This window comes from Girardinichthys multiradiatus, chromosome 12, assembly GCF_021462225.1.
Source record: "Girardinichthys multiradiatus isolate DD_20200921_A chromosome 12, DD_fGirMul_XY1, whole genome shotgun sequence".
Lineage (NCBI taxonomy): Eukaryota > Metazoa > Chordata > Actinopteri > Cyprinodontiformes > Goodeidae > Girardinichthys > Girardinichthys multiradiatus.
In genome coordinates this window covers 20,245,171-20,268,706 of record NC_061805.1, presented here as the reverse complement: position 1 = coordinate 20,268,706, position 23,536 = coordinate 20,245,171, and the positions used below count along the sequence as shown (strand labels likewise).

General features: G+C 41.4%; 1 protein-coding gene across 1 annotated transcript; it reads left to right on the top strand.

Moving 5' to 3' along the window:
- The first annotated feature begins 247 nt into the window (after positions 1-247).
- Positions 248-23,232, top strand: snx18a (sorting nexin 18a). The gene is made up of 2 exons (XM_047381344.1): positions 248-3,298; positions 21,927-23,232. Exons 1-2 carry the CDS (start codon positions 1,849-1,851, stop codon positions 22,196-22,198), a joined length of 1,722 nt encoding a protein of 573 aa, XP_047237300.1. The 5' UTR covers positions 248-1,848; the 3' UTR covers positions 22,199-23,232.
- The last annotated feature ends 304 nt before the right edge of the window (positions 23,233-23,536 follow it).

The following is a 23,536-nucleotide window of genomic DNA, read 5'->3' as shown; positions in this document are numbered from 1 at the left end:
TAGAAAATAATGAACTTTATCACAATATGCTAATATTTTGAGAAGGACCTGTATATGAAAGTAGTTGAGAATTGTGAGGAAAACTGTACATTTAAAACCATTGCAAACAATCATGTGTTTTGTCTGGCTGAGGGGAGGCTCATCAGACCTAGCAATTTATTTCATTAATACAGTTTTAATTAAAGGAGTTGTATAGGAAATACAACAATGAGACTTGAGGCGGAAGAAGTCGATTATTGACTGTCCAAAACATTGACTCCCAAGAGAAAAGAAATCTACTGCAGGTTCCTTGATAGCGGTAGAAGTTTCAAATACAACAAAAATAAATCCCTTATTAGAAGAACAGGAAATCAAGGCTACACTTCAAACACGCGTAACAAAATAGACAATAAGTGATAAGAAAAATTTTGCCTTATTTGATGAAATTCAATCTCAGCACCTAGTCAGAAGGTATTTGGTCAAAAAAAACAGCATAACCAACATGGAAGTATGGATCCGTCCGGCGTGGTAACAGTGTGTGCTGGTAATGATGCTGTAATGTTGTGGAGGGAATTTTCCCAGCACATGTTGTCCATACTGAGCTGTTCTGCTACTGCTGTAAAAATGCATTTGTTCACCTCTTTAGGAAACATGTTCTGCAGACTGACGGCACCAAAGTGCAGCTTTCAGGGAAGGTGAAATTACTTAACATCTGGGGTAAAACTAACAGAGACAATCAGAAAAAGAACATCATACCCACAGTCAAACATGGTGGCGGTAAAGGTCTGAGGGTGCTTTGCTGCTTCAAGACCTGGACAACTTGCCATAATTGATTGAACCACTAATTCTGCTCTACCAAAAAATCCTGAAGGAGAACATCTGGCCATTAGCTTGTGATCTTAAACTGAAGTACATGTGGGTTATGTGGAAGCACAATGGTCCAAAACATATGAGCAAATCCACATCTGAAGGTTAAAAAGAACAACAAATAACTAAATGTAGATTCTCGAGTGACCCAGTCAAAGTCTGGACAATAATCTCACTGAGATGAGTTTCACAGGATATGTTCGAAACCCTCTCTCTAAAATTCCTCCCCAGCAATGCAAAAGCCACATTTGCAAGTTGTCTCAAAACGCTAAAAAATAAAATCATTAGAAAACCGGAGTTTGCATTTACTCAGGCAGTCTATAGAAATTAGGTAGATGATATGCAACATTTATGTAAGACAAAAAAGCAAAAACAGATGACATCTGTAAGGGGGTATACAGTTTTTCACAGGACTAAGAAGGGATTCCAGTTTTGCTCAGGGCCTCATACACGTTTTTTTTTTATTTATATAATAAGATTTAGCAGCTTTAATAAGTGATCACCTTTGCCACAGCTCACAACTGAGCATTTCTTCCCTCAGGGTGGCGGGTTTGGGAGGTTTGAAAAACCCAAACCAGTCTGTCAGGGTCGGTGCCGTTTCATTCCCAGGCGGTTTGACTCGTGTTGTCTGGACGGACTGCAGCGGCAGCATGTTGTTGTTGCTCCGCCCTCGACTGGTCTCGCCTGCTCTCCGTGCAGCGGTTGCTGCGCAGCGCTGAAAGGCAGAGTTGTGGGTCGGAGCAGGAGGGAGGCTGCAGCGCTGCGCAGATCAGTCCGTGTTCACACGCTGCAACCGCTGGATTTAAAACACCGCCGCTTCCGTTCAGGTTGGAGTCAAGACGAAGCAGAAAGGCAGCTTAAGGCTTCTGACCTGAGTTTGAGGAGGATTTTTAAATATATCTAGGGAAGCGCGTTGGCTGTTGGGTTTCCCTCCTGTCCCGGACAGCCAGGCAGGCAGCCGTAAGTGATCCCGTCGTCCTGCGTCCAGCTGCCGTGGGAACCATGGCGCTCCGGGCCAAGGTGATCTACGACTTCCACTCTGAAAACCAAGGGGAGCTGTCGGTGCAAGAGGGCGAAATCCTAACTTTGGTAAGCGAGCAGGACATAGAGGGCTGGCTGGAGGGCTCCAACAGCAGAGGGGTCAGAGGACTGGTCCCCGCCACGTACGTGGAGATCCTGGGGAGCGACGCTGCGCTGAACAGCTACAACACCTCCGCGGAGCCCCGCTACTCTAACGTCACGGCCGGAGGCTTTGACAAACTCGAGAACATCTCTAAACCTCCTCCCGTGGGGTTAACCTCAAACACAGCACATCACAACAACAACAAACAGCACAGCCAAGGCAGCGATGATGACTGGGATGATGACTGGGATGACAGCTCCACTGTGGCAGATGAGCCGGGGACTGTGGGAGGAAGGTACCGGGACTCTGAGGGCAATGGCACCTCCACATACACAGTGACAACACACACGGGGCAAAGAGGGATTGCAATGCAGGCAAAGAGCTCAGCAACAGTGGGCAAGAACCTAAACAGGTTTTCCACCTTCGTGAAGTCAGGAGGAGAGGCGTTTGTGCTTGGGGAGGCATCAGGTTTTGTAAAAGATGGGGATAAGATCTGTGTGGTGATGGGTCCGTACGGTCCAGAGTGGCAGGAGAACCCTTACCCCTTCTCCTGCACTATTGATGACCCCACTAAGCAGACCAAGTTCAAAGGGATGAAGAGCTACATCTCCTACAAGCTGACCCCTACGCACACCCCGAACCCAGTGAGCAGAAGGTACAAGCACTTCGACTGGCTTTACGCTCGCCTGGCGGAGAGGTTTCCGGTCATCTCGGTTCCACACCTCCCAGAGAAGCAGGCCACAGGACGCTTCGAGGAGGACTTTATCTCCAAGAGGAGGAAGGGTCTCATATGGTGGATGAACCACATGACTAGCCACCCTGTCCTGTCCAAGTGTGATGTCTTCCAGCACTTTCTAACCTGCACAGATGAGAAAGCCTGGAAGCAGGGGAAGAGGAAGGCTGAGAAGGACGAGCTGGTGGGGGCCAACTTCTTCCTCACCATCAGCACTCCTCCGGCTCCCCTTGACTTCCAGGAGGTGGAGAGCAAAATTGATGGGTTCAAGACGTTTACTAAGAGGATGGATGACAGCACCATGCAGCTCAACGCCACCATCAACGAGTTTGCTCGCAAGCAGATGGGTGGATTTAAGAAGGAGTACCAGAAGGTGGGGATGTCATTTAAGGCCCTGAGCCAAGCCTTTGAGATGGACCAGCAGATGTATTCATTAGGTCTCAACCACGCCATTTCCTTCACTGGAGATGCCTATGAAGCGATTGGAGAATATTTTTATGAGCAGCCCAGCAAAGATCTGGACCCAGTTATGGATTTGTTAGCTCTTTACCAAGGTCACCTGGCAAACTTCCCAGATGTCATCCATGTCCAAAAAGGTAAACTAACAACACTGTGACGTTTTCCCTCATAGATCCATTATAATTGATGTCTATTATCTGAAAGTTTATGTGCTAAATCTACAACAGCAAAATCACAGCTTACATCACACTGATGTTCATAGGGCAGTTGAGCAGGTTTACCTTGCAGATTGGAGGAGTGGTTTTGTTTAATTTGCTTGGGCTTTTTGTTTATGAAAGTTGGAACATATTTTACATTTAAAGACTTCTTCCCTCTCATAGCATCCCGGGGTTTCAAAACAATAAATGTAGTGCAACTGCCAACTGTCGTCTCAAGGAAAAAAATTAGATATTGTAGGATATGATATCCTACAATATCGATCATTACCGATCATTCGTTTGAATCATCAACCGAAAAAAACAATATCTCTATCTTTTTTATTGGGGTACCACAAAGATCAGCTTTCAGTCCCTGATTTTTTACTTTGTATCATTTACCATAAGGTTTCCAACTTGTCAGATGTATGTTAATGATTTGGTCATGACACTCATGCTGCAATGATCAGTAACTCACATTCGTTCACAAATGAGTCATTGTCTGCCTACTTGTATGTAAAACAAACTCTTTTTTTCCAATAGTAGTAGGGTGGAGAGGTATGGAAATTTGGTCTTAACAGCAGATTAACAAGACATACTTAACTTACTAAAATTGTTTAAGTCAACGACCTTAGCATTAGATATCAGTACTATCCCTCTTTTTATACCCATGCTAGGCTTCTATTTACCTGAGAAAAATATATTGAAGCCTTGACTTTTTAACCCTATATGTTCTTTCTTAATTTAGTGTAACTAAAGTCCAGTTTGGTCATCCCATTTGATCAACCCCAACAACTTTTCAATCACAGTCAAGAGGCATCTTTATGTGGACATCTTTTTACCTTTCACATTTCAAACACATTAACAAGACGTTAATGTTCTCATTTCTCTGTATTTTGCAACACTAAATTGCTCAGGGTTATTTTTGTTCAGTGATATGTCTCAGTTTCAGAATAACATGTCCAATCTGATGTGGCCAGTTCTATTTCGTTTGTGAAAAAAACCCTATAAACTCATGTTAACCAATGTAAGGTAAGACATCTAAGTCTTTACTTTACTTTTTAACTGTAAATGCCAATGCCAGTTGTATCATAACCCAAGTGTTTTATTCAGTTTAAAAACCACCACATATAAAATGCAATGAAAATATATTGTTACTTACTTACTTAAAGTGTCTCTTGCGGTCAGATTAGGATATTGAAATAACTATTAGACTGAAATGCTGCACATAAAACTCAACAACAGAGCTTAGGTCAAATTCCACCACAAATAGAAGTTGTGTTTATATTTGAAGACTCGTTAACATACAACTGCTGCTGTTTGACTCACCTGCTGGATGAAAAGGGGAGTTATTTATCTGTACCTAATTATCCATGACTGGTTGCTTATTCATACAGAGAAAATTTCATTTTACACTTTGTAGGAGAATTTGCAGGTTTATACTGTATAAATGAGTGTCTAGGTGTCTTCTAGACTTAGTCGCTAAACTAACCCTAGGGTGGTGTTCATAGACTCTGTCATTTTTAACACTGGCTAAATGTCAGCCATATGCCAAGTTTAGAAGGACATTATTTCATACTGCAAAAGTAGAGGGAATGACTCCCTAACAGCTGCTTCCTACTCAGAAAGGAAGAAAATATAGTACTGTTGGGGACATTGCTTTAGTGAAGCTCTGAAAAAATACACTCATGTACATGTTATTATAACTCTAATACAGCTAACAAAAAAACACAGCTGGAACCACCATTGTTTCTACTTGCCAAATACCCAAATAATGAGAGAGAGATTTTTCTTTTTTAATTCGTATTACTTTCTTTAAAGTCACAGGTACACACGTACTAAGATTCCTTTGCTTTTCAATACTTTGTGAAAGCCAAGACAATGATGCCATGGCACTGTAAACTTCTGGATTAACTGGATGCACACCTGTGGATGTATTTTAAGGCAAAGATGTTGTTTCCTTTTAAGTCATCATGAGAAAAACAAACAAAAAAATCATGTAAGATACCAGGAAGGGAAATTTTGGACCTTGAAAAGTCTGGTTTATCCATGGGTACTCTTTAATTTAATTTACTTACATTAGGAGATGCAATTTAACAGGTGTTTAAGTGTTCAAACAGTTAACCACAAGTTTAAACATCATTGGGATGTCCAACCAACATAACGTTCAGGAAGGAGAAGGCTATGTGTTCTAGTGATGAACGTGTTTTGGTTCAAAATGTACCCATTAACCCCAGAAGAAAAACAAAAGAAAGTGTGTAGATGCTGACTGAAGCTGCTAATGGTGTTATTATTCAAAGTGAACATAGTGTTGTTCTGACTCAGGTTAAAAGACCACTCAGTGAATTTTTCAGAGACGTGTCCTGTCTCTGAAAAGATTCAGGAGTTTGGCCATAATGACTATTGTTACATTTGGAGGAAAAAGGGGGGAACCTTACAAACCCCATAGTTCCCATAGTTATGAAGTACAGAACTGGCAGTATCATGTTGTGTGGTGTTTTGCTGCAGAAGGGACTTTTTCACTTTAAAAAAAGATGGCATATTGATAAATAAGCAGTTAGTTGTAATAATGAAGAAACATCTCAACACATGAGGGAGGCATAAATGGGTCTTCCAAATGGAGAATGACTCTAAGCATATTGCTATATTAGTCATAAAGGGACTTAATAATGACTTCCCCAGGTATGTTAGGTCTTTTGCTCCATTTTATGCAGCAGTTTATGGAACTAGCTGTTTATCTCCAGAAAAATTAAGGAAGATGGTTTGTATTTAATTTTAAATTTTTTGGATTTTTTCAGCACTAGAGGCCTTTATTTTTGACAGTAGGCAAACAGGAAGGAGGGGCAAAGAGAGTGGGAGACATTCGGCAAAGGTCGCCGGGTCCAGGACTCGAACCCGGGACGGCCACTTTGAGGACTATAGCCTCTATATGTGGTCGCGTGCTAACCCCTACACCACCAGCGCCACGCCCAGATTTGTGTGTTAAATAAAATAAATTTTAACATGGATCTCCCTATCTTTCTGAAACATTAGGTTTATGTATAAAAGATTTATGGCAGTGTTGTTTAATGCTTAACATATACCTGACAAGTTGGAAACCTTAAGGCAGGTTATACGCAGATTTAAAAAACAAAAGTGTGCCCAAAGCTGAGTCTTGTGGTACCCCAGTAATCATTTGTGAAATCATATCTTTGTGGATGGCTAGTTTTCTGTGAAAAATAAATGTTTTGACTGTTTAATTATATTTAATGAAGAGACTGTCTTTCAGCCTTGCTCCAAGAATCTAATGTATTAGCATAGACAAAGGGCTTCTTTAAGTCAAGAAAGATAGTCTATACTCCAACATCCGAAGATTTTCCCTTTGAGAACAGTCAGCAGTGGAGTTATCTTTTTGAAATGGGGCTCATGTAGTCTTCAAATGTGAGATTATCTATTCAGACTTCCATGTAAAAAAAACAAATAGGAACATACAACGTTAAACCAAACCACTCCTTGTCTCTGTAGGTTAAACTTGCTGGACTGCTTTATGAACATCAGTAGCATTTGATAGTGATATGCCTGTATTCTGTTTGGTTTCACATCCTATATTTTGCATCAGACTGGTTGCAATCTCATGCAAAATGCCTGTGGATGTCAAAAGTTACAATAGATGAAGCTAAAAAAAAACCAAAAAACAGATGAACCAAATCTGAGCCTTGTGGTATGCCACTATAGTTTTCTTAAGAGTTGCAAGACATATTTGCACTAACATCGATATCGTCTTCATTGTTTAACACATCAGTAACGGCCCCTTACGTAGAACTGGGCTGATGTTAATAACCAATATTTATTTCTATCTTGATTCTGTTTGTGTATTTGTTTTGGGAGGGGAATAGGAGGGGAGGGGATATGCCATGTGGTTTGCTTGGACATGTGACAGTGCTAGTGATGCAGTGCAGGATTGTGGGGTGTTTAACTGAGGAAATAAAGCAATGTCAGCAGAGTTGTCATCTTTTTCATGGTGTCAAAAGGATAGGGAAATGGATAAAATATAGAGTATACAATATAGGTAAATATTGGTTATCGGCTATAAAAGCAATATATTGCATGAAGAAATCGGGCAAAAGTTTCGTATCAGTGCATCCCTAGCTTTAGTTTAAACATTTATCATGTGCTATCTGTGCATAGGTAGAGTTCTGTGTCAGCTAGAATGTTTTTTGCATGCTGGAATTTGCTGTAAGAATGTATTGAATAGCATAAGCTAAGGGGTTTCTTAAGTAGTGGTAGATGGTAGAGAGTTTCTGAGGGAAAAGAGTTTGCTGCTTCATTGGAGTGATGTTTTTGAAACTTAAGATGCTAGGAGAACTAATCTGATGTTATCTATTTAGACAACTGGCAGCCAAAACCACACTGCTCCTCCTTACTCCTAGTAAAACTTGACTGTTTGCTTTCTCAAAATCAGCATCTCCCAATGAGTGTGACTATTGTACTGTAGTTTCATTGTGACAGAGTAAAATGTGAAACCTGTATGATTCAAGACATGGGGGTGTATAGGCTTGTGCCTTGCCATTTTAACTCCATGAATTCCTTCTAAAAATGCAACAATTTGTGCTTATTTCCACATACTAGCGCCTGCTGGTGCCTATGTTTTGCATTATGCCAATGACAGTGCCTGTGTACATCTTGGTTGGTTGGGTCCCTGCAAGCATTAGGTCTAATCACTCCACAATAGATTGCACAGGGGAAACAGGACAGACTCTGTTTAAACTGCAGTAAGGCACTAACATCTCTGTCAGCTCAAGTCAAGTTTGCCACGGAAGCTACATACATAGATTCACACACACAACCCAAGTAAACTGACACATTGTATCTGCTCAGCCTATTGCGATAAAGCCAGTCTGTTTTTGTAATTGAGAAATCTGGAAGACCTTTCCTCAGTCACAATCCTACCATACACAGAAAGAAGAGAGGGTGTGTGCCGAAGAAGAGAGGTGAGCAACAGGGAACATATTGTATGCATAAACGCTTTGATCTCTTGTTTTTCATACTGACAGAGGCGGTTCAGTTCCACGTTTTGCTTTGGGTTCAGTTTAGTCATCTTCCACTTTTTCACATTATTGCATTCCTTCTTGTTTGGATCATTATGCAAGTGGGAACACATAGCTAATTCCTTTCTATTTATAGAGAATGTGGAAGAGGAAAAGACAGGTTTACTCTTTTAGGAAGTTATAAACAAGCATGTTTCCACATTGAAGGTAACACATGGGATTAGTTTCGGTCAAGTAAATGCTCTGAAGTCTGTTCATGTGTGTTACCTGCCTCAATGTCTTGAATTGTCATCCCCTAGTTCACAAACACATGGGTGTGTTTTTGTCTTTGCTCTAAGTTTAACAGATTGCAGTTTGTTTGTGGCTTAGTTCCATCTGTAGCTTAATTACATGTAAAGGAAATGTCCACTCTAGTGCCATTCCAATGTTCAACGCAGTGAGGTTTTACTGCTCTATGCACTCACTTGTGCTTATGGCTAGAGACTAAGCCACATCCTTTGTCACAAACCAAAGTATACATTTCCTCCCCTCCAGTGGTTGCACAGAAAGTGTTGGCGTGCTCCGAATCATGCAGTGACAATGACTGATGGAAACAATGATTAGAACCTGAAATTGTTAGGAAAAATCTAGCTTTTACCGATTATCTTAGATTTGGAAGAAATATTTTACAAGGTTTCTATCAGTTTTCTATTCCCAAATTCAGTATGTTTCCAGAATCCATCTATATGAACGCCTAGTCCAATTTAGAGCATTTTTAGAGTAAAAATACTAAAGGACACTATGAACTTACTGCACATAGTTCTATCAAGGTCACACTTTATATATGAAACCTGTATGGCTGGCTGGCTGCATGGACGGACAGATGTCCGGGCGGACGGAAGGATGGATGGATGGACGGACGGACAGATGGATGGATGGATACAACATCTGAACAATTTAGATGTGTCTGCTGCAGTTGTTCTACAAATATTTAGTACTTTGTTTTACAATTTTGATTTAGTGCGGTCATTTGTAGCTTTGTAGATCCATAAACACCAGGCAGGATGTTTTATGTCCCGGTAACTAGTGAAATGTGAGCTTTCCTTCAGGAGGACTTTAGCCATCATGGTATTGATCTCCACTTTCACAAAGACCCCATTAGCCATTACTCTGCAGCTTTACGGGGACAATGCCAACCCACGCTATTAATTTGCTTTGCTTTGAAAAACCTTATCGATCTTTAGATTTGTCTATTTTTGTCCAAAAAAAATAGCATTGAAGTATGATGTTTCCTTTTATTTTAAACTATTTAAAAAGGCAATGGAAGACCGATGAGTTTCAGAAACTGTTAAGGTTTGCTCAAAGTGCCAAAAGAAACTACAGAACTGCTCGTGACAAGACAAAAAGTACCTCTACGTAGCTTAACTAACATTAAGCACATGGCTCCATATGTGTGTGTTTTAATTATGGCCAACAGCCTAAAGTAAAAGAAAATGACTTCACTATATTTGTTCAATCAAGGAATATCCAATATCCACGAGTAAACATTTTCTGATGTTATCAGGCACATCAGAACATGAAATGATAAGAAAATGACTAAGAAGGGGAATGAAAACATTATATACCAGGATGTATACCAGGATACTGACTCATCATGATTAGTCAGACTAACATTGCTGTGTAGACACCCACCATAGTTATTGTTACAGCTTATTTGAATGTCCTCTGTAGTTCCACCAGAGGCGGTGGAGTGATGAGGTCGGGATTGCCGCTGGCTTGCTCGCTCTGGTTTGGGTTATTGCGTAACTGGGGATTACGTAAGAGCTGAAACGGCTCCCTGCAGGAGGGGACTTTGCGCCACTTTCATACACCACAGACAGGACTTTTTAAACAGGCGGTCATCAGGATGACCTCCTATTTAGTGCGCTGCAGGTTTGCATGCTGCGGTTCTAACCAATTCTGCAAGGTTTGTGCAGTGATCAGCTGCTCTGTGTATTGAAAGTCTGCAAATATATGTGAATAAAAATAGCAGTGGTGTATCTCTAACACAGCTGGTAACTGTAAAACAGCAAGGCAAAGGGGGCAGGAGCGGAAGTGAGAGTTAAACAGTAAAAAGTCAAATTCAGTTCAGCCCCAAAGAAAACAGTCTTTGGATTCAACCTTGAATTTGTGCATTTCTTTCCATTCAACTGAGGAATGCTTTTGATTATTATTTTCTTATTTACATAAAAATTAAAATTATTTGACATTATTAACATTTTTTTTATATCTGTCATTTCAATTGTACATTCCCATAGGGAGCAGTGTGCAGCATGTCTGGGATAAGGGTCTTGCCCAGGCACCCAGAGTGGCAGTCTGTGGGATTCGAACATGATATTTGCAGACTTCTCAGAATGCAAGCGAGCCCCTTGATGATTTACTATACTGTACTCCTCCTTTGCTTGTACGGCATCCCTAACAATTAAGCCCCTTCCTTTACTTGTTTGGCATTATTTCTTGTCTTTTCCATTTAGAAGAGTAACTAATAGAAATAGGCTTCTGTGTCATGTCGCATTTATACCCCACTGATACAGGATGTCAGATTACTAGTTAAACGTTTTGGCATCCTTTTAACAAAACAAACTAAGTTATACATTTCTAGGAATAAAATCTGCTGTAAGACGGAGCGCTACAGGAGATCCTTCCTGCCCACAGCCATCAGCATCTACAACGGCTCTTTGAGGAAACCCTCATAATGAGCTACAACAACATTTAATTTCCCTTTGGGATTAATAAAGTATTTTTGAATTGAATTGAATTGAATACTTAATGCTGCATCACTGAAAAAGAGACAGAATACATATACACTCACTGGCCACTGTATTAGGTAAACCTGTCCAACTGCTTGTTAATGTAAATTTCTAATCAGCCAATCACATGGCAGGAACTCAATGCATTTAGGCATGTAGACATGGTCAAGATGATCTGCAGCAGTTCAAACCGAGCATCAGAATGGGGAAGAAAAGTGATTTAAGTGACTTTGAACGTGGCGTGGTTGTTGGTGCCAGACGGGCTGGTCTGAATATTTCAGAAACTGCTGGTCTACTGGGATTTTCACGCAATACCATCTTTAAGGTTTACAGAGAATGGTCTGAAAAAGAGAAAATAGCCAGTGAGCGGCAGTTCTGTGGGCGCAAATGCCTTGTTGATGCCAGAGGTCAGAGGAGAATGTCCAGACTGGTTCGAGTTGATAGAAAGGCAACAGTAACTCAAATTACCACTCGTTACAACCAAGGCATGCAGAAGAGCATCTCTGAACGCACAGCATGTCGAACCTTGAGGCGGATGGACTACAGCAGCAGAAGACCACACCGGGTGCCACTCCTGTCAGCTAAGAACAGGAAACTGAGGCAACAATTCACACAGGCTCACCAAAATTGGAAATTAGAAGATTGGAAAAACGTTGCCTGGTCTGATGAGTCTCGATTTCTGCAGCGACATTCAGATGGTAGGGTTAGAATTTGGCGTCAGCAACATGAAAGCATGGATCCATCCTGCCTTGTATCAACGGTTCAGGCTGGTGGTGGTGTAATAGTGTGGGCGATATTTTCTTGGCACACTTTGAGCCCCTTAGTACCAGCTGAGCATCGTTTCAACGCCACAGCCTACCTGAGTATTTTTGCTGACCATGTCCATCCCTTTATGACCACAGTGTATCCATCTTCTGATGGTTATTTCCAGCAGGATAACGCACCATGTCATAAAGCACGAATCATCTCAGACTGGTTTCTTGAACATGACAATGAGTTCCCTGTACTCAAATGGCCTCCACAGTCACCAGATCTCAGTCCAATACAGCACCTTTGGGATATGGTGGAACGGGAGATTCACGTCATGGATCTGCAGCCGACAAATCTGCAGCATCTGTGTGATGCTAACATGTCAATATGGACCAAACTCTCTGAGGAATGTTTCCAGTACCTTGTTGAATCTATGCCATGAAGGAGTATGGCAATTCTGAAGGCTAAAGGGGGTCCATACCGGTATTAGCAGGGTGTACCTAATAAAGTGGCCGGTGAGTGTATATATTTTTGCAGCACTAGTGGCCTTTATTTTCAGTGTTTTTTTGACAGTAGGCAGACAGGAAATGGGTGGAGAGAGACAGGAAGTCATGCGGCAAGCGTCGCCGGGGCCAGGACTCGAAACCTGGGACCGCCGCATCGAGGACCAAAGCCTCAGTACTTGAGCTGCGCGCTTAAAACCCTACACCCTACAGAATGAGAGTAAACAAATTAAAGGTTGATATTTTTTGCAATAAAAAATAATGTAAGGGCTTTTTAAACATCTGTGCCAGTGTTGTTAATAAAAGTGGCCTAATTAACAGATAACAGGTAGTCTGACCTGTGCTGGGATTATGTTTGATTGACAGAAGCACCTGCAGTGATGAAAACACCGCACTCCTCTGCCAAACAGAAATCTTAGCTTTAAGGGAAAGCTATTTAATACCTGTTTATTTCCCAAACTTTACCTGTGATTGTGAGCTGTAGGTGATGACCTACCTATTAATAAAATCACCAGGGTTGATCTTTCTCAGAAGGATGTTTGGTCCGTCAAACAAGCCCAGAGTACAGTCGCTGCCCCTCAGCAATGGATGGAGCCAGTCAAGGGGGTTCAGTTTGTTAGGAATCAGCAGCAGGGATCTTTCCTCTCAGCTGGTTTGAGAGCACTTCAGTGCCTCATTGGAAGAGATGGACGAATGGCAGATAACTAGAAATGCCTGTTAATGCTGCAATTGAGAACAAACGTAAATGGCAAATTCCTTTTTCAAACTTGTACCAAAAATCAAAGAGCGCAGATTGAAAGTCATTTTGTCTCGTCAGGATTTTAACCAACGTTCAGGTCAAGCTTTTTTAAGCTGTTCCTTAATTAAGCCGCTGTATATAACTGTTAATGAGAGTTTGCGGCTGACATCAAAACAAAAAGCGAGCGCAATGGAGGATTTTGTTTCGGCTTCCCACATCTGAGAAAAGGGCAAATGCAGCATGGTTTAAAGTGGTTTTTGTGTTGTTTGTTGTTCACAGACACTTCAGGCTTATAAATATGTGCACATAACCACAGGACACCCCTGATTTTAATCTCAACACAATTTATGACACTTGGTAACAATTTGTTGGCTATTTATTTTTCTCTTGAAATAAAATGCTTGCAGAATAAACCCAAACCTTGCTAACTGAACCTTTAAGCATTTTCCTCCTAGACATTATCAGAGTTTATTAAAATATGAATTTTAGAGAAGCATACTTTCGTCAAACTACAGCACAAGTTAAGTATTTTTCTTTTGCAGCCTGTCCAAAAAGTTTACCAGCAGCAGTTATGTGCAGCATGACGTGGCTCAGCACATTATAGTTTTGTTGACACCATCCTCTGAGCCTGAGCTCTTTTGCTCCCCATAAAGTTTCTGTTGTATTGGTTGGTTCCCCCTGATTCTATTAGCAGGCAGTCAGTCCCGCCAATGCATCCTCTGCTTTGTTTTCATACCCCTAGCCTGCCATGTATCGATGCTGCTTTCAGAGACACGCAACACTGAGGAAGCTGCAGCTTAAAAAGGGAAACTGGAATCTCATCTGCATATTTTATTGCATGGAATCGTTTCTTTTTCATCTTTGAATGTAAAGGTTTTCTGCATTGGTAAGAGAAACGGATAAAACAAAAACATACATGTGAACTATACAGGAAGCTTAAAGTCCTCTCTGGCATTATGTTTCAGGAATCTTTAGTTTCAGCTGAGGTCTGGTGACTCAGCCCACATAATGACCAAAACAAGCAAACAAAAAAATCCCATGACATACCAATGCAGGATGTTTCGCTTTATGCCGAACAGGCTCCAATCTCACACTGAGGCATGTAACACCCAGAGGATTACAATCATCTCTCAGCTGTTCTTGCCTAATGCTGTCTGTCTGGTTTTTTTTTATTTTAAAAATTACTTCATATCAGCATCAACACCAAGTAACCTCTAGTTCCTCCTCTTGTCCTTTGAAGAATGGAAACTATTCACCTTACATAATTCCAGGATTATTTAATCACATAATCAGACTTTCTCTTTTCAACTTGCACATCTTTTTGCATATTAGATAAGTTTACATATTTCACACTTTTTCTTCATGTGTCATGTTCTTGTCCTCAGCGTTTCCAGTTATGCGCTTCAAATGCAGCATCAATTTATGTGCTGAAACTGCGGTTGTTGGCCAGAAAATGGCAGCAAGGAACCTTTTAGTGTTGTTGGGGCATTCCTCATCTTAAGTTTTGTTCTGCAGGAAGTATGTGGCAGTGTGTGAAAATGCAATTTTTTAAACCTTTGTCTCAGTTAATTTTGACCACAAGAGCCTACCACAGTGACGATAGAAGAACTTCAGCGTCTGTGAACAAACAAAGCAGACGTTGATTGTTCTCTTAGTATGAGTGTCAAGCTCAGGATTTTCTTTTCCCATTCTACATTTAAGGTTCCTTTTAGGGGTGTTGTAGTGAACCTGTTGTCGGAAAACAAAACCCCACAAACTTACAAGTACAACAACTTGGTTCAAAAAGACTTGAAATGTATAAGCCTTGATAGGAAAACATCTATGAGAACCAGAGATATGAGGTGATAGTAGAATCAGCCGATTAATTAGTCTGACCAGAAACCCAAAAATCCTAATTTTTGGAGCACCAATCTTACCATTCAAAACCTCTACCAGGCCATGCTGACAACACTCTTCGGTGTGAAAGTTGTTACTGTGGGAAGCAGGCTCTGAGTTATCCATTTGCAGAATCAGTGAGATGTTTAAATGCCAGAGGACGCACAGAGATGTGTGAATCTACAGGGGTTGGACAATGAAACTGAAACACCTGGTTTTAGACGACAATAATTTATTAGTATGGTGTAGGGCCTCCTTTTGCGGCCGATACAGCGTCAATTCGTCTTGGGAATGAGATATACAAGTCCTGCACAGTGGTCAGAGGGATTTTAAGCCATTCTTCTTGCAGGATAGTGGCCAGGTCACTACGTGATACTGGTGGAAGAAAACGTTTCCTGACTCGCTCCTCCAAAACACCCCAAAGTGGTTCAATAATATTTAGATCTGGTGACTGTGCAGGCCATGGGAGATGTTTAACTTCACTTTCATGTTCATCAAACCAATCTTTCACCAGTCTTGCTGTGTGAATTGGTGCATTGTCATCCTAATACACGGCACCGCCTTCAGGATACAATGTTTGAACCATTGGATGCACATGGTCCTCAAGAATGGTTCGGTAGTCCTTGGCAATGACGCGCCCATCTAGCACAAATATTGGGCCAAGGGAATGCCATGATATGGCAGCCCAAACCATCACTGATCCACCCCCATGCTTCACTCTCGGCATGCAACAGTCTGGGTGATACGCTTCTTTGGGGCTTCTCCATACCGTAACTCTCCCGGATGTGGGATAAACAGTAAAGGTGGACTCATCAGAGAACAATACATGTTTCACATTGTCCACAGCCCAAGATTTGCACTCCTTGCACTATTGAAACCGACGTTTGACATTGGCATGAGTGACCAAAGGTTTGGCTATAGCAGCCCGGCCGTGTATATTGACCCTGTGGAGCTCCCTACGGACAGTTCTGGTGGAAACAGGAGAGTTGAGGTGCACATTTAATTCTGCCGTGATTTGGGCAGCCGTGGTTTTATGTTTTTTGGATACAATCCGGGTTAACACCCGAACATCCCTTTCAGACAGCTTCCTCTTGCGTCCACAGTTAATTCTGTTGGATGTGGTTTGTCCTTCTTGATGGTATGCTGACATTACCCTGGATACCGTGGCTCTTGATACATCACAAAGACTTGTTGTCTTGGTCACAGATGCGCCAGCAAGACGTGCACCAACAATTTGTCCTCTTTTGAACTCTGGTATGTCATTTAAATATTTTGAGCAAACTGTGCTCTTACCCTGCTAATTGAACCTTCACACTCTGCTCTTACTGGTGCAATGTGCAATCAATGAAGACTGGCTACCAGGCTGGTCCAATTTAGCCTTGAAACCTCCTACACTAAAATGACAGGTGTTTCAGTTTCAATGTCCAACCCCTGTATAAGGAAACCATTTTCTTTGGAGCCATGTTAGCTGTTCATTCAGGTTGCTGCAACAGCCTGAATGTACCAGAACTTCAGATAAAGGTTATTTAGCTCCTTTGCAGTTTTTGGTATTTTCATACCCAACTTCTTTGGGTGGAAAAGGAGCCATCTGCCACATGGCATTAATAATAGCTATTTAAGAGAAATCAGAAATGGCTAAAATCATGTATCAGCATGTCGGACCCTTCCAAAACTGGAGATCTGTAATTGGTCACAAATTCATGGTGCAAAAAAGGTTTAATACGTGACAATTTGTTGAGCTAGTTTCTGTTGCAGATAATTCACCATCTGTACTTTCTAGGTATTTTAAATGATTTTTTTTTAGTTTAGAGAACCCCTTATTTCTAATTCCTACCTAAACCAGACTTACCAAACATCCTGTTTCTGAATGGGCCAATGGTAATATATGTTACTGTAAGTTCTTAGGATGTAAAGGTACTGGATATGGCAGTTTAATTATTTCAAAAAGTATCATCAGTGTAAACGCACCAGAATGTGGACCCGAAATTTCAGCCACACACCTTTTGTGCTTTTAGAGGATTTATTTTGCTAATTAAGCTGGTGGGAGTCAGGACACCTCTAGCAAACAAGCAACACTTTTAAGAGACTGTGCTTCAGTGGCAGTGATGATGTCACAGCAGTTCTCAGTGAGACAGGGGAAGTCAAAGGCCTTCCTTACTGCTGCAGTGACTGACAAGTCATCTGACATCAAATCCACATCCGAAAAACAGGCAGAGATCATACACGAGAAGGCTGAGGCAGGCTTACGAAGGCAAGGATTAGGCAAAAGCTCAGAAGTCAGGGAATAGAAACAGGGTCGTCCAGAAATCAGAAACTCTGCAAGAAACCGGCAAGGCAAGGCAGGAGAATCTGTGGCACAAACGTGAGGTCAGAACATGGAGATCAGGTAAGGGCATGGAAAGAATGCTGGATATCTACTGGCAAAGAGCTTTCGAAAATCTGGCAGAGAGCGGTGGGCAGGAGAGCATTAAATAGAGCTGTGAGCAGGTGCGAGGCATAAAGATTATTGCAGCCAAGCAGAGCAGATGGGCGTGGCAAAGGCAGAGACCAGCCAGGCACAACTCATGACGATCAGTTTATTTATTTTGAAATATGTTTGCTTTGCTACTTTAAACTTACTTGCAATGAGGTAAATGTATCTTTCTGTTAAACAAAGGTGTTCAGTTTATTCTAAGTATAGCTTTTTTTTTTTTTTTATGAGCCAAAATGGGAAGCACTCTTGTAGAACTAAATTAACCACAACAATAATTTCATCTCTATTATTGTGTTGTTCACATTTTGTCACATTTCCATCTCAGATTTCAATGTTTTATTTTTTTATTTGGATAATATGTGAAAAACAAAAACAGAGTCGAGAATCATTGTGAAGTAGAAGGAAAATCTCACATGGTTTAAAATCTAAAAATTGTTGTCTATATATTGAATTCCCCTTAGTCAATATGTGGTAGAACTAGGTAGAGCCACCTTTTGCTGCGATTTCAGCTGCAGATCCTTTGGGGCACGTCTCCACCAGCTTTTAGTTTAGCTTTCTTCTTTTTGGAAGGAAAGCATCTATGAGTATCAAATTCTTGCCACAAATTCACATTGGATTTAGATCTGGATTTTAACTGGGCCAATTAAACATATGTAAATGTCTAAACCATTCCTTTATAGCTCTGACTGTGTGTTTAGGGTTGCTGCTCTGCTGGAGGGTCGATCTCCACCCTAGTTTCAAGTCTTTTGCATTGTCCAACACGTTTGCTGCCAAGATTGAGCTGTATTTACCTCCATCCATCCAACTATTAAATCTGACAAGCTTCTTTATCTGTGTTGAAGAAAACCATCCTCTCAGCATGATGCTGTCACCACTATGTTTCTCCACGGGGATAAACAGTGTTCGTTTTCCCACAACACAAAGCATTTTGCTTCGTTTGCTTCCTGCATTGAAGGCCTGATTGGTGGAGTGCTGAACTTATAGCTGTCCTGTCAATCATTTCTCCCACCTGAGCCAGCAATCTCTGCAGCTTCTCCATAACCTAACCTTGTTTTCAACTTCTCCACAACTTTGTCCCTGACCCGTCTGTTTGTTTCATGGTAGGAGAGGGCAATTATTGTACTGTTTGTTTTTTGTTGAGCTGTTGGTGCAGTAGATGGGATCCTATTTGAAAATGTGACTTAATGTATTTTCAATACAAATAATACTTCAACTACAACCCCAAATCCCTGATGAGTTGAAAAGGAGACGCCGTGGATGCTGAGCAAGAGCAAAGAGAAGAGACAGAAGGAGGAAGTTCAAACCATCTCTTCCGTTGATTATGATGGGCAATGTGAGATTTTTGCGAAACAAGTTGGATGAACTCAAAGTCCTACAAAGGACCCAGTCATAGTACCGGGAATGCAATATTATATGTTTTACTGAGACATGGCTGCAGGATCATATACCCCCAACTCCAGCGTCTCTCTGCCAGGCTGACCATAAGAGCAGACAGAGATTTAAATTGGAGCGGCAAATGTAAAGGAGGTGGACTAGCAGTACTTGTGAACAACAGATGGTGTCATCCAGGACATGTTACCGCGAAGTGTCGTCTCTGCAGTCCAGATGTTGAACTTTTAGCAGTAAGTTTTCATCCATATTATTTACCTAGAGAGTTCACCAGTGTTATTTTGGCAACAGTATACATTCCATCTTTAGCTGTTGCCGACACTGCATGTGATGCCATCAGCTCAGCTGTTGCTAATCTACAGACGAAACATCCCAATGCGTTTGTGGCAATATCTGGTGATTTTAACCATGCTTCACTCTCTGCTACACTTCCAATGTTTCAACAGTTTGTCAGCTGCTCTACCAGAGAAAACAAAATGTTGGATTTGCTTTATGCAAATGTCAAGGACTTGTACATCTCTACAGCAAGACCTCCTCTAGGCAAATCAGATCACAATCTTGTTTTTCTCTGCTCAGAATATAAGCCCATTGTTCAGAGACAACCTGTAATAAAGAAAACTGTGAGAAAATGGTCACAGGAAGCTGAAGAAGCCCTGCAAGTTTGCTTTGAGGGTACACACTGTGAAGTACTGTGCCAGCCACATGGAGAGGACATAAATGCCATGACTGAGTGTGTAACCAACTATATAAACTTCTGTGTGGATAACATCATCCCCACCAGAACCGTGAGATGCTTCCCCAATAACAAACCCTGGATCAACAGTGACCTGAAGGACCTGCTTAACAAGAAAAAAAAAAGCCTTCAGAGAGGGAGACAGGGAATTATTGAGGAGTAAACAGATTCTGCAGCACCTCTGCAATCTTAGCCTGGCCCAGAAGAGGGTTCGAGTGTTGTGGAAGACTTCTTGTCTTGTTCCGGTACCAAAGAAAACTCACCAATCAGTCCTCAATGTCTATAGACCCGTTGCCCTGACATCCCACATCATGAAGATCCTAGAGAGACTCCTGTTGGCCCACCTGAGTAAGCAAACAATGAACTATCAGGACCCCTTCAGTTTGCTTATTGCTGTGGAGCTGGAGATGAAGATGCCGTCATACACCTGCTTCAACAAACCCTCTGTCATCTGAACAAAGCCACCACCACTGTGAGGATCACGTTCTTTGATTTCTCCAGTGCATTTAATACAATACAATCTGATTTGCTTTGTCAGAAACTCCAAAAGACTCAGGTGGAGGCCTCAACAATCTCCTGGATCAAAGACTACCTGACAAACAGACCACAGTTTGTGAGACTGAAGGGTTATGAGTCTAACCAGGTAGTCAGCAGCACAGGAGCACCACAGGGGACTGTACTTTCACCATTCCTTTTCACTCTGTACACCTCAGACTTCCAGTACAAGACAGACTCCTGTCATCTGCAGAAATACTCGGATGATTCTGCAGTCATGGGGTGGATCAGAGATGGACAAGAAACTGAATACAGGAAGGTGGTGGATCGCTTTGTGGCATGGTGTGGAAACAATCACCTCATTTTGAACGTGACTAAAACAAAGGAGATGATTGTAGATTTTAAGAGAAACAGGAATAAGTCAAAAACTATTTCCATCATTGGAGACGAGGTGGAGGTGGTGGAGGAGTATAAATACTTCGGTGTTCACCTGGACAACAGACTGGAGGGGAGATGCAACTGTGAAGTCGTCTACAAGAAGGGACAGAGCAGACTGTTGATCTTGAGGAAACTTAGGAGCTTCGGTGTTTGCATCAAGATGCTGCATACCTTCTATAAGTCTGTTGTGGAAAGTGTGATCTCTTCTACCATCATCTGCTGGGGAAGCAGCATCAGAGCCAGGGACTTAAAAAAGCACAACAAGCTGATAAAAAAGGCTGGCTCTGTTCTTGGGACTCCTCTGGAACCTCTGGAGATTACTGTGCAAAGAAGGATTCTTCATAAAATGAAGAACATTATGGAGAACCATGAGCATCCTCTTCATGAGACTGTCCTACAAGAACAGAGTTTCTTCAGTCAGAGGCTTCTTCAGATCTGCTGTAAGACGGAGCGCTACTGGAGATCCTTCCTGCCCACAGCCATCAGCATCTACAACGGCTCTTTGAAGAAGCCTACATAATATGAGCTACAACAACATTTAATTTCCCTTTGGGATTAATAAAGTATTTTTGAATTGAATTGAATCCCTTTCCTTTCACGTCACAAATATGCACCATGCTGTGCTCGTCTATCACATAAAATCCCAGTAAAACACATTGTAGTTTGTGGCACATTTCCCAGTTAAATGGCCAAATACAAAGTTTTCATCCCCTTGGTGACAACGTTCTCTGCACTTGCTCTAGGTAAAATATGGATCTGGCAACACATCATCTAGAATAGTTGATTTGTCTAAATCGCTGTGAAATGCTGAAGGTGAAATTAGGTTTAACCTACTGTTTTTTGCTGTTTATACAACAGTCTATGTTAGTTTTTTTGCCAACCAGTGTACAGCGCATGCTAGGAAATTCAGAATGAAATAAATAATATGCTGTTGTCCTTACAGAAAACAGTCCAGGTCCTAATGTGGTTAAACGTCATCTATGGGGTAGCAAAGTTTTGATTAGGATTTGGCTATACAGATGAACAGAAGTCTATACAATGTCCTAATAAGGATAGAAAAGAGACCCATGTGTGTTGGGTTAACTCTGATAGTTGGTACCAGGAATGCCAGAAAATTCAATTAAATGGTTGGAGGATTCGGGGTGACATAATGTCATTGATATGTTTTGAGTTGAGTCCCTCATATTTTCTAACTACTGCTATAGATGGGGCTCTACATGGTTCCCAGGGAGCTAGGAGCAAAGGCTTTGGGTCATTTTCATTGCAGATGTTAAAGCTGTTACCTTCAGCAAACCTGTCGCTCACTTTTACCAGTTTTGAGAGAAGGACAGACAAGTATGGAACAAATCTTTATTTCTTTTTTATGTTTGTCCCCAAACAGGAGCCCTGACGAAGGTGAAGGAGAGCCAGAAGCACGTGGAGGAGGGCAAGATGGACAGGGCGCAGGCAAACGGCATCAACGACCGCTGCAACATCATCTCCTGCGCCACGCTGGCTGAGATCCAGCACTTCCACCACATCCGTGTAAGAGACTTCAAGGCCCAGATGCAGCACTATCTCCAGCAGCAGATCACTTTCTACAAGAAAATCACGGGCAAGCTGGAAGAGGCACTGCAGAAGTACGACAACTTGGAGATCGCTCCAACAGTTTAATCTCTTGACAATGGACGGCTGTGCCGCTCACGTGATTGGCCAGTGGGATTTTGGCAAGAAATGGGCAGGACGCCACAGGGACTGCTGGGAGCTGCTTTCAGAGCAGGATGGGACGTTCAAGGAGAGGACACAAAACGAAATCCTGGTTTGCATTTTTTGTCTGTGACATGTATTTTTAGGAAATTAGTCCCGTTAAATGCAAACACGGTTGCCCAGATTTTATAGGGATCATTATTAATTAAAGTCCTCCTGCTGATTAGATTCATTATGGAATACATTTAAGCTGCATGAGGAAGAGCAGAAGCCTATTTTCACTGTTGCCTACACATCTGGTGCAAGAGTTCCTACATCGGGAGTTTTTAGCCTTACAGCACAGTTTTTAAACAATTGTTGGGCTGGCCGCCTTTCCAGGAGCAGCAATGCTCCTGTGGCCGACACACTGCCTTCAGGAGACACTCCTGGAATATTTATTCTGAGACAAACAGGGCAGAATGTTTACAGCCTTCTTACCAAGCAGCCACTGTCACTGCTGTTTTGCTGTGCCTTCTAAATACATCTCTCTGGTCATTTTCATTACTTATTCCTAAAAACTCTTATGTGCTGATAATGTAATATATAAAAATATAATCTATTTGTTTTAACAAGGCTGCCACCTATAAATTAAAACCTATGTTATCGAATTGTGCCATTTCTTTTTCCAAGTTGTTCCAAGAATAGATTTTTAATACAGGAATACCCTGCTCGCAGCAAGCACTAATGTCCTGTTCAGCATGCACAATTAATGGGACAACAGTAAACAACATTTTACACCTTATGTCTGTATTTTTGTCAGCAAAACGTCGGTTTGAAGGCTCAGCTTTGGGTTACCAGAAGCAAGCTGCTAGGAGTAGAGGATTTCTTACCAGTTTTTATAATGCAGACCTTTTTACAGCAGCATTACTGATGCTTTTAAATTTTATGATGCTGGTTGGTTACATCATGAACTTATGATTGTAAAAGAGATGCAAATTAAATTTATCCTCCACAGAAATATTGCAACTTGTCCTGTGTTTTGTTGAATAGAAACATAGATAATGTGATTTTTGGAGTTTTTTTATTGAGTCATTTACAGTGCAGTACACACTTAAGCCCCCTTTCCACTGGACTGTTTCCAGGAAGCTGACATGGTGTCCTTTTTCTGTTTTTTTTTTTCAGCCTTATGATTTGTAAATAGAAAAATTATATTTTTGTATGACCTGTTCTGGCCATTGTGGTTCTTAATATTATTATAGTCGTTATTGAGTTTTATTAACTTTTTCTGCATTACCTCAGTGAAAACCTCCTCATTCCTTCTGGTCT